Source organism: Sus scrofa, chromosome 7, assembly GCF_054392235.1.
Source record: "Sus scrofa isolate SSC_HxYL_T2T_F1_AM1 chromosome 7, Sscrofa_HxYL_maternal_Yorkshire_Landrace_v2.0, whole genome shotgun sequence".
NCBI classification, from domain to species: Eukaryota; Metazoa; Chordata; class Mammalia; order Artiodactyla; family Suidae; genus Sus; species Sus scrofa.
Window position 1 is genome coordinate 59,723,795 of NC_139389.1, and position 12,388 is coordinate 59,736,182.

The 12,388-nt window shown below is 42.5% G+C and overlaps 1 protein-coding gene across 2 annotated transcripts in view; it reads right to left on the bottom strand.

The window, feature by feature from the left end:
* ADAMTSL3 (ADAMTS like 3) overlaps nt 1–12,388 on the bottom strand; it is a 357,638-nt gene that overhangs the window by 131,052 nt on the left and 214,198 nt on the right. For both annotated transcript variants that reach the window (XM_021098873.2, XM_021098874.2), the window contains exons 13-15: nt 11,975–12,179; nt 6,555–6,702; nt 4,675–4,759 (exon numbers count right to left, since the gene is read on the bottom strand). In XM_021098873.2, coding sequence (XP_020954532.1) covers nt 4,675–4,759; nt 6,555–6,702; nt 11,975–12,179 — 438 coding nt within the window. The remainder of the gene's footprint in view (nt 1–4,674; nt 4,760–6,554; nt 6,703–11,974; nt 12,180–12,388) is intronic.

Consider the following 12,388-nt stretch of genomic DNA (forward strand, 5'->3'; position numbering starts at 1 on the left):
GTTTTCATATATGAGAAACCGGAGAGAGGGCAGTGCAGCCAAGGAAGCGTTGTGAATCCTGTAGAAACTGGGAAGGCTCTAGGGAAGAGCTTTTAAAACAACAATGAACTGTATCAACTGTCAACACATTCCACAGCGGAAAGCTAAGAAGGTCAAAATTGCCGTTCCCCTGGCTTAGCTTTATAAGCTATAATTTTTACTTTCTTAATTAAAAATAAAAGCCTTTTGAACATCCGCTCTCTATGTATAGTCAGAGCTCCAGCCATAGTAAACCACAGAGGCAGAAATATTTATCTTCTCCAGGAGGGTTTGGCAGGCTTTCCTCGAGAGATGTGAAATACAGCCATGTTCATCTCCTCGCTCACTGTCAACAAGCAAAGCATCCCCAAACCACAAAAGACAGGGGTAATAAAAGGATGAACTGGAAGCTGAGCTATGTTGTGGTTTGGTTTGGAAATCAAGGGAATGAACAGAGTCAGAAGTCGTGGGAGGAAACTGTAAACTTCACACCAGACAGCCAGGGACAGGCCAGAAACTGCCAGGCAGCGTGAGTTATAAAGGAAAACTGCAGAGAGATCTCAGAACGAGAGAGGGCAGCAAGTGGGGAGAGGCAGCCGCTCAGGCCCGGGAGCAGGTGCCAGGGCCTCCGTCTTCCACGCTGCGGAGAAAGAGGTGGGGTCCTACAGGAGAAAGGGCCCATTGGCTCTACTCGGTGGATACGGACAGGAGGCACCAGCAGCAAGTCGGGAAGGGCTGACAGTAAAGGCAGGCTTGGGGACAAATGTGGGGCCAGATGACCTTCCACGATGTCATCCTTTTCCAGTTAAATACAATGAACAGTACTTTCAGACCTTAAAAGGGACCCTAAGGGAGTTCCCTTTGTGGCTCAGCTGTAATGAACCTGACAATATCCACAAGGATTCGGGTTTGATCCCTGGCCTCCTTCAGTGGGTTAAGGATCCGGCGTTGCCATGAGCTGTGGTGTAGGTCTCAGACTTGGCTCGGATCCCATGTTGCTGTGGCTGTGGTGTAGGCCAGCAGCTGCAGCTCCGATTTGACCCCTACCCTGGGAACCTCCATATGCCGTGGGTGTGGCCTTACAAAGACAAAAAAAAAAGAGGCCCCTAGGGATGATCTGATCCAATGGTTCCCAAATTTGGATGCATTCCCAACACACACACCCAAAGTCACCCGGGTGCTTGCTAAAAATGCTGCTGACAAGTCCACAGAGATTACCAGAGGCTGGGGGTAAAGAGTGGGGGAGAGGGAGCCAGCATTTAATGGGTACAGAGCTTGTGTCAGAGATGATGAAAACCTTCCAGAGATGGATGGTGGTGACGGTTGCACAACAATGTCAACCTACCTCATACCAGTGAACTGTGCACCTAAAAGAAGTTAAAATGATTGATTTTATGTTATGACTATTTTACCACCATTAAAAAAAATACCTGGCAGAACCAAAAGAAAAAAAAAAAATGCCAGCGACTGGGCCCCACTCCCAAAATGTCTGACTTGATGTGGTCCAGAAATCTGCATTTTAAATAGCACCACAGGCAATTCTAAAGCAAATAAGTTGAGGAGCATACTTTAAAAATGGTACCATGGTTATCCGGGAAAAAAAGAAAGGCTTTCTATTTTAGAGATGCCATACTGAGATATTTACAAATGAAATGATATGCTGTCTGGGTGTGCTTCAAAAATGATCCAGTGGGTGGAGTCAGTGCTGTTGGTGATGATGAAACGAGAGTGGCCCTGAGTTGATAATGGATGTTGCAATGGGATGATGGACACATGGGGATTCATTACACAGTTCTCTGCTCTTTTATATGGCTTGAAATTGTCTGTCACAAAAAACCAGGTGGGGGCCATTCCCGACAGAGAGGAGAACATGATGAAAGGGATGGAGGTGAAGGGCAGCTTGTTGCAGGCAAGGGACCACCAACAGTTCATTGTGGCTGGAGCATCCCATTCAAGGTAAAGCCAGGATGTGGTGAGAGATGAGGCTGGGGGCCAGGAAGATACTACCCTGCCAAGCCTTTGGCCTCCTGAACGAGTGCAAGTCTTTGGGTGATGGGGAAACATTGGGATATTCTGAACATTGTGCCTTAGCTAGATCACTCTGGGTTAGAGGGTAGATTTTGAGGGGATTGAGTAGAGAGAAAACTAGAAGGCTATTGTACGTGTCCTAGTGAGGGATTTCAGGACCTGGACAAGGATGGTAGTGGGAATGGAGAGAAGAAGTCGGAAAGATATTTGTAGATACGGCTGTCACACACAACTCAGCAGTTAATCACATACAGGGGAAGAACGAGCAAGAGGCAAGAATGACTGCAGGCTTCTGGTTTGGAGAACTGGACAGCAAACCCTTTAATCAGGAGAGGACACGCAGAAGCATCAGCAATTGAGATCCAATTGTGTTTTGAGAAAGGATCCAGGTAGGATGCATCATTGGTGACTGAATACTCTATGACCACCCTCTGGTGACAGCTACAGACTCCCTTGCAAGGAGTCTCAAACCCCTTTTCTTCTATAGGTCCCTTCCCTTACAGAATCACAGGACACCAGAGCCGAGAGAAGGTTCCAGTAGCATCTAGCCTAACCCCCTCCTTCACAGCTGGGAAGTCTAGAGGTGGTAAGTGACTTGTCTAAAATCTTTACTACTTTTAAAAATGTGTAAGGCTGTCCTAACGTCCAATGCAAAATAACAACCAAAATCAAACACATACATGTACTCACTCCTTTCTGTTGACACGACTCCTAGTTTTCCTTCTTTAATAGTCAGATATCCATTGCCCTATTTCCTTTTAATTCAGAATTCATTCTCTAAAGTTCTGCAAGGTTTCACTTCTCTACCCTTTGACTGGTACTGCTCTAAAATCAACGGACAAGGACTTTCTTGTCAAACAAAATAGACTTTTCTCCGTCCCTACAGTCCTTCCTTGGGTTTCTGTGAGGTTTGAATACTATTTGCTGCACTGCTCCTTAAACACTTCTCCCTCTGGTCTTTCTAACAATGAGCTTCCTTTGGGTCTATTCCTTCCTCCATTCACAACTTCCACTCCTTCATGATCCACTTCTTCTGACCTGACTTCCTCGAGACCTCCACACTCCCATCATGGGCCAAACACGCTTCTCTCTTCCATCAGTTACTCTGGGGTCATTCGCCTCACAGCGTCCGTGATGTCTTCTGGGTTCCTGTCCAGGCCTGACAGTAGTCCATGTGGAAGAGCTCTGCGCGTGTCCTAAGTGCGCTGTGCCAATTCTCTCGGCCCACATCACTAGAGGCATGATGCCTTCTCATAGACAAGTAACATACATTCCCCTGGGGCTCACTGATGGGCTGGACCACAGTTAAAAGGGACATTGACAGATGAGAGCATGTTCTGAAGAGAGCAGTGGGGCTGGGAAGGGATCTAAAAACAACAACACATGAAAACTGCTGAAAAGGCTAAGAATGATGAGCTTGGGAAAGGCAATGCTCTTGGGATCCAGCTTTCTGCAAATTTGTGAAAACTTGTGACATCGGATGAGGCATAGATGTGCTTTTTTTCTGGGCTTTTTTTTTTTTTTTTGGTCTGTTTTGGAAAGAAATTTGAAGGAGATTGTAGTTTTTGGCTCGACAGGAAAAAAAATCTTGCAAATAACTCAAGTCGTTCAACCCAAGACTGAGCTGTCTTTCAATGCAGTGAACTCTGCCATTGCTGAAGGTGTTGAACAAGAAATGCCTGCTCTGAGAGGGAGACTGGCCATATTGTCTCTGAAACCCCCTTTGCTCTAACGCCCTGTGAATTGTCTCGTGGTGGATAGCCTGTCAGCACTGTGGGCTTCACACGTGTGATGTGGAATCAGCTGTCCTGTCCAATGCCTCAAGCCATCACTGATGCTGCTGTTCTGAATTCCTGGGCCCGAGAGCGCGACATCTCTGATTCCTTGCTCTCTTTAGGTCCCTATACCTCTTCCTCCAGAATGTTTCTTTGATTTGCTCTTTTTGATACTTTATTTCCATGGACACCATTACAAGCCAGACTTGCTAGATCCCATGTGGATGGAAGTCATTGGGTCTTTGAGCTGGGTTGGACCCTGGAGAGATCAAGTCCAGCCTGCTCATTTTATAAGTATAGAGAATGAGACACAGACAAATTAAAGACTTCTCTAAGGTTGCACAGTTAAAAAGCGATAGTTCTAGGCTCCAAGATCTTTAAGGCCATATTCTTTCCATCGCCCCATACCACAGCAACTCTTGGGATTTTTCCTTATAATCACTCGGGCCACCCCTGATACATTTCAACTCTACCGGTTTTATAGATATGGGCCATGACTTAACCATGGAATGACTGGTTTATTTGTTTAATGCTGTGATGGTCCTTGGTCAAATCATATGTGTTAATCTAGATCTAGGAATTATCCACAATCTCTTAACTGTAACAGACCACTGGGGTCTGCTTTGAGTTAAATAGCACTCTGCTTTTCTGTGCTTCTCACAGATACTGCCAAAGCAGGACTGCTGAATTGTGAAATAAAGAAGAATGCTAGCCAGTGCAAGCTCTCTAGAGTCTGCAAATCCAGGTCATTTGGATTTGAAACGTATCATTGTACTCCAATGAGTACAAAAATTACATATATCATGTTAACCGGCTATGCCTTGATTACTTCCATAAAAGATGCTGGACTCACATTGGTTCTTCTGTTGCTATTCTGGTCTCTTCTAGTTCTTGTGCTTGTTTCAGCCAAGGTAATTTAGCTTCCACTGGACTTTTTTCTAAGAAAAAAGGAACATAAACAAGAAGTGTAATTATTGCTTATCACTCAAGAGTTGGATATGTGATTGCTCTTTGCTGGAGATTTCATCACTAAAGAGGTCACGCTCTCCAAATGCACAGTGTACTAAGTGGCTTCTGGATTGAACCAAAAATTTCTGTCATACATATTTTTTTAATGCACAAATTATCAAAATTCAACCAAACAATTCCACGACATAGTTGAATATATCTCCAACTCAGCATAAAAATGCCTTTCTCTTTGTTTGCATATTAAAGCTCTTACTTCAACCATATCGGTGTGCTTTTTTTTTTTGTCATAAATTCTTTTTGCCTGTTGAATGAAGAAATTAATATGGAAAAGCAAATAACATAGAAGGCTTAGAAAACTGGGAGGAGGACAGTCTGTGCTATGGTTTATTCTTTAATTGTTGTGGTTGTTGAGGGCCACGCCTGCCAATTACAATTGGCCTGCAGGAGCAAGCTGGTGCCTCTCTCTGTCCCTTGATGCTTCCTAAGATGCGAAGAAGAAGCAATCTAATTGTGACATGAGAAAGTAAATACTTTCTCGGACTGCTTCAGGGAAATCACAGGCACTAGGAAAGTACCTATAACGGTAACGTCAACTGCAGAAAGAAGGAGAAAAGACATCCCTGAAGAAGTTATATAATCAGTGCCTGTACTTTTCATGGAAACCAGTGATTTTTCTGGAAGAGAGACATCGTCAAATAAATATTTGGAGAATGGTGGCTTCTGAGGCTGTTTGTGTGAATAATACACCCAAAAATCATGACGAAGAATTTTACCGTCCTCTCTAAAGTACTAAGGAAGCCTCCTTGGAACTGACACTTGGGAGTAATTCTTTTTCCACTTTCAAGAGCAAATGCTTGTCGTAAGGATTGGTAATACCTTACTAAAGTACAGATATGGAAATAATCACGTCTAGAGAGGAACATAAACCCAAGAGAGGATGCCAAGAGTTCCTACCCACGGATGCTGCCCATTTCTGCTAATTCATGTGGAACTAATGGGAACTACAGAAGAATTTCTGAATGCATCTATAAATCATGGTTGGGAACTGAAAGCCTTCATTCACTCATGGTAGGCAACAGGACACGTGATGAAGATGATTCTGCTCCTTCCTCAGGAAACATGCTGGTGGAGGACATGGATAAAACACCGTGGCAACGTAGAAGAATGAGAACCTTAGAGAAATTTTCCTGTTCCTTTTTTTCTTCATCCTCTTTCTCCTTTTTCTTCAAGGCAGGGGCTGCATCAAATTATTTTATGCCCAGCAAGAAGTGTTACTATAAACCTAGACAGATAGGAGCCACCCCATCTGTACTGGATCTACCAGAGCTCACTTTCCCCTGGAGATCAATGAATCACATAGGTCTAACTTCTTTATCTAGGTGGACTGGTCTATTGCAATGTCAGTGAAACAATTTTTACAAGAAAGTTAATATGTTGACATGCAAACGCTGCGCTATTAGTACAGCGCTGGAAAACACCATTCGATTTAACTTTAAAATGTACCACAGGGAGTTCCCATCATGGCTCAGTGGAAATGAATCTGACTAGCATCCATGAGGATGCAGGTTCGATCCCTAGCCCTGCTCAGTGGATTAAAGATCCGGCATTGCCATGTGCTGTGGTGTAGGTCACAGATGCAGCTCGGATCTGGTGTTGCTGTGGCTGTGGTGTAGACCGGCAGCTGTAGCTCCGATTCGACCCCTAGCCTGGAAACCTCCATCTGCCACAGGTGCAGCCCTAAAAAAAGTAATACTACAAACTTACCTTTTGGTTTATAACACGGGATGGGAATGATACATTCTTCTTTGATGTGCAACTTCAGTTGGGGATTACAGCCGCCTACATGCTGTCCACGATGGTTGATACACAGAACAACCCGGTAACGTAACCCTCGGCCACAAGTCACTGTGCACTTCAAAGATGAAAAGAAAAACCAATGAAGCTCTTGTTCATAAAGAAATCTACAAAGTACTGATGTCTCATGCACAGGAGAGCCACTGATCCACAAGAATATTAGGCACAAAAGACCATTAGATAAATATTACGTATAGAAAAGGGTGGAGGCTGATTTCCCATGATCCTTATGCTTCAAGGCTTCTCCCTCACAAGCCTTCCTTCCAACTCTCCATTTGAAAAGTATTTCAGATGAAGCCACAGTGCAAGAAAAACTGAAATGCCCTGAAATTTCTCTACTCAAATAGGAAAGAAACTTAATATAGCTTTTCTCAAATTTGATTAAAAATTCACATCATTCAAAATAATCTGTGAAGATAAAAGAAACCTCCCTAAACTATTAATTTTAAAAAAATCAAATTCTGATCAGCCATGCCAGAGGATTATCTTTCTATTCTATGTATAGAAAGCAATCTTGTAAAACGATTGTCATATACAAAGACCATCAGAGAATATCTAGCCAAAAAGCTTAGGAAAAAAATACTACAGATGTTATCAGGCAGTTAAAATTAGTGAAAACATTATGCTACTTTCTCTGACTTTTTATGAAGTTTGTGTTGTATTTCTTTCTTGAATTATTTGTTTATGATTTGGAAGGTATCCTTGCCTATGAATGGAAGATTTTCAAGTCATGAGCATCTAGGATGATTTTTCAATTTTTATACTACATATGTTAGTGGGTATATATGTACATACATAAATGGTTTGTTTTTAAATCAAGACTTTATTTTTAAGGGTGTTTAAGGTTCACAGAAAAATTGAGCAGGTACTACAGAGAGTTCCATATGCCCCACTATTCTACCCACAGTTTCCCCTAGTGTTAATATTTTGCATTAATGGGTACCTTTCTTACAGCTGATGAACTAGCACGGATACATTATTATAAAATAAAGTCCAGAGTTCACATTAGGGTTGTCAGCTTTAAAAAATTTTATAATTTGGAGTCCCCATCGTGGCTCAGTGGTTAATGAACCTGACTGGCATCCATGAGGATGCAGGTTCCATCCCTGGCCTCGCTCAGTGGGTTAACGAGCTGGCGTTGCCATGAGCTGTGGAGAAGGTCGCAGTCATGGCTTGGATCCCGTGTTGCTGTGGCTGTGGTGTAGGCCGATGGCTACGGCTCTGATTGGGAGCCTGGGAACCTCCATATGCTGCGGGTGCGGCCCTAAAAAGAGAGAAAGACAAAAAAAAAAATTGTGATTTGTTATAATTTCTTTTCTTTCTTTCTTTTTTTTTTTTTTCTTTTGGCCTCACCTGAGGCATGTAGCAGTTTTCGGGCCAGGGATCAATCCTGAGACACAGCGGTGACAATGCCAGATCCTTAACCTGCTGTGCCCCCAGGGAAATCCTACAATTTCTTTTCTTATCCTGAATAGACATTTACTTAGATACTCAATATTTATGTTTTGTAGTCTTTCTTCTTAAAGAGTCACCTCCATATTATATAAACTTTAGGCCCCACCAATCCTAGATCCACCCCGGGAGAGGCTGAAAGGCCTGGGCATGCAGAGGCACTGCTGTGCAGATGTGTTGTCACTAACTGTTCTGACACACTGGCAGGTTCATAGCTTCATTCCCATTTAACAGAGAGACAAACAGCCCACCACTTAAGGACTTTGCTCAGGGTCACACAGTGCCTAGGAGGCAGAGGGGAATTCCATCCCAGGACCTTCTGTTGTCAAAATAATGACGTGGCCAATGCTTTGCAAAGCTCGAAGATTCTCTCCTGAATCTATGGATGCTTTCTGAATCGTCACAGACCCATTTCAGAGGATATGGAGGCCTTTTTCAGCATAGACCCATGTCCAGGAAGAGCAGAATAGCAGGAAACCTTTCTGATTTCATCTTGCCACTCTTATTACCACTGAGCAAATACGGCATCATGAATTTCATGAAGTTTGAGATTATCTCCTACGGCTGAGAAACTGATTCCCCTACCCCCATATTTATCAATTTGAAACATATGTGATCTTGAGAGGCTATTTTATACTGGCCAAGAAAGGCAAAAAAAATTCTGCTCCAAAGAGAAAGAAAACAATATAGTTCTAAGGTGTTACTATCCTAGGACTAGTCAATCCGGAGGAGTATTGCCTCCTAAGGAGCTTCTCAGGGAAGCTGGACACTTAGCCCAGCAATGCTGTCAGCGTTCACAACATTTCCAGAACTCTTCTTTCAAGGTGAGTACATCCTTAATGACAGAAAATTCTCATCACTGAGTGTGTACTTGATTTTTTTTTAAATGAAAATTATGAAACGCTAAGAAAGGTGAACGAGACGCATTGGATAACAATCCTTTATTTGGGAACTGTAAGTGATGATACAGCCATGATATTGATGGGGTGGGAGTGGTGTTGCTGGAGGCAACATAAAACTTATGGGTAAGATGTATATGAGCTGAAAACAAGCTCTGCAGGATGTAGAAATAATTCTGATTTTTTGATGATAGATCTCAATGTGATTTTTGGCACATAACTCACGAGTTCAAAGGACTGAACGACTGTGCCACAATAAAAGCCTTCCACTCAGTCTACTGATTTACATGAATAAGCCTTCTCAGTGCACACACACACACACAAAACCCACAAAGAAATTAAAAGTAATAATTAAAAATAAAATTATTTCTGAACCCGTTTCATTCTGGCCATGGGCTATTTCTTAAAGCTCCATTCATCTTCTAGAAAGACCGATTTTCAAGGAAAACTTACTTGAAAATAATTATTCCCCCCAAATTGAAATGTATGTATGTTGTTTTGGCTGTGTCCTAAAATAAATTCAGTAATAACTTAATCAAGGGGAACATTTCTAATACTTGAACCCTTATGGCTATAGAAAATTAAAATAAATTAATGTCAATTGCTATACATATATTCTTGGAAAAAAATAGAATAGAGTAACCAATAAAAGACTTTAAACCACAAAAGCATAGTATATTAGGATACTATTCTGTGGGCCGACTGACTGGATTAAAAATGTAAGTTCAAGGGGAAAATAATGCAAAATATTCTAATTATTCAAGAAGAACTTGTTCGCATGTTTTTAAAAAATGAAAGATGGCAAGAATAGAAACCATCATGACATTTACATTCTACTGGACATATTTTTTTAATGCCATACACTTTAATTTTAAAATGTCAGCATTCACACGGTGTTAGAAATGACATTCTTTGATTTTTTTAAAATATATATTTAAACTTGTGATAAAAAAATTTTAGATGTCAATCTAAATATAAGTGACAGGGTCTGTAATTTTCCAAACTTGTGTTTTGCGAACAAAAAAGGATGAAGAACCACTGCACTACAAACAAAGTGGTAGAGGGTAATGATTTCGAGCCAGGGACATCGGAAAAGGACGGCAAGGAAGCCGGCATCTGAAAACTGGGGCTGGAAGTGACAATGCGCTCATCTCTATTCTTCTCGTTTCAGTTCAAGTGCTACCTCCTTTCAGCTGCCCTCTCTGATACCTTCGGGTGGCGTGCATCAGCCCATCTCTGTGTGCCTGGGGTCCAGGATATGTGATACTGCTCACTGCAGCCTAACACTGCGTCACAGCCATTTGTTAGAACAAATGTTTCTGCAACTGGATTCTGAGATTTTAGGGCATAGGAGCAGGTTTTATTTCCCTTCTAGAATGGCAGCTGACACACCAAATAAATAAACAGATGAAGGCATCTAAACTATTTAGTGTTCAAACTATTTAGGGTTGAACCAAATATGTAGCAATCCCTCAAAAGAGCTGAAGGAGGAGTTCCTCTTGTGACTCAGTGGAAACGAAACTGACTAGCATCCTGAGGATGCAGGTTCGATCCCTGGCCTCACTCAGTAGGTTAAGGATCCGGTGTTGCCATGAGCTGTGGTGTAGCTCACAGACGTGGCTCGGATCTGGCGTTGCTATGGCTGTGGCAGAGGCTAGAGGCTATAGCTCTGATTTGACACCTAGCCTGGGAACCTTCATATGCTGCCGGTGCAGTGGCAACCCCCCCCCCCCAAAAAAAGAGCTAAAGAAACATGAGTCAATTATGTCTCACCCTCTAGATAATTAAAAGTTTAAGATTAAAATATTAAATACCAATACTTGCAACTTCCATACTTGACTAATCCAATTGGATTTTATTTGCTCTGGAGGTTACTTGCTCGTCTCCCTAGAAAGACGAAACTAAGCTGATCTGACATGAGGCCTTGTCATAACTCTGGGGTGTTTTCTTTCCTTTTCTCTTTTCCCACCACCTGATACCTCAGTGACTTTCAAATAGGCTGCTTGCCTCTGGCCTTTCGCAGCATCAGTCTGTCTTGCCTCAGTGACTTAGAACATAATACCTTATTTTCTTCAGCAACCATTGTGAAGACTCTTAGTAACCATCAGATCAAAGACACACACAGAATGTCTGCTTTCGCATTTCTACCTTAATCTTCCAGTTCTTAGTCACACGGGTTCTCTCTTTCATCTAGAGGCATTAGGGTCTTTTTCAACCTCTAGTTATTCTGTGTCATTTCTGCCTTTGCTCAGCCTATCTGGGTTTAGCCGTACCTCAGTGACACAGTGATGTCTCCTCTGGGCCCTTGCTTGGTTAAATTCTGTATTGCTCAGTGATGGGTCAAGCACTACAAAGGCAACATAGACGTCCCAATCAACTCTGCTCTAACATCTGTTCCTTTCAGATGTCCCACGGTTCTTCATCAATTATTCTTACCCACACTGAGGCCTACTATGTTCTCTCTTACATTGTCCTCCAGGTGTCTTCCTGAGCTCTTTGGGGGCAGAAACCATCTCTTTTTTGGTTTAATTTTTATTATAGTTGATTTACAATGTTCTGCCAATTTCCACTGTATAGCAAAGTGGCCCAGTTACACACACACACACACACGCACGCACGCACGCACACACACACACACACACGTTCTTTTCTCACACTATTCTTCACCATGTTCCATCACAAGCAATTGGATATAGTTCAATATACAGCAGGATCTCACTGCTTCTCTACTTCAAAGGCAATAGTTTGCATCTACAAACCCCAAACTCCCAGTCCATCCCACTCCCTCACTCTCCACCTTGGCAACCACAAGTCTGTTCTCCAAGTCCATTTGTTTGTTCCTTTTCTGTAGATGGAAGTAGGGACCATTTTAAAATGCAACTTCTGCATCCCTCATGTTACCCAGTATAGTGCTGGGCACATAGCAAATGATCATTAAAACCTGAGATGGAATTAAAGTGGCATGTTCTCAGATCTTACCTGAGACCACTCCATGGCGATCCACTTGGGACAGTCAAACAGATTGCAGGTTTGCATAACCTTGGGTTTGGGTGCATACATGCACTTCCATTCCTCCACCTGCAGGATCTCTCCATGCATGGACTCCTCCACACATACGAAGCTCCGTCTCTGAATCCCACCTCCACAGGACACTGAACATGCAGTCCAAGGATTATGTTCCCAGCTCAAAAGCAAACAAGTAAAAGCACTTTATGTGTTATTTGTTTCAAGTTGGCAAAGTTGATTTCCAAAGGTACAGCCTTAGGATAACAGCTGTGGTTCTGCTGAAAGAGCATGAGACTTGGAATCTTAGGATTTGACTCTTAACTGCTACACACAATCTGAAGTTGCGAGGTACTCACTCCTTTGACCCTAAGGTTACTATCAAGTGGG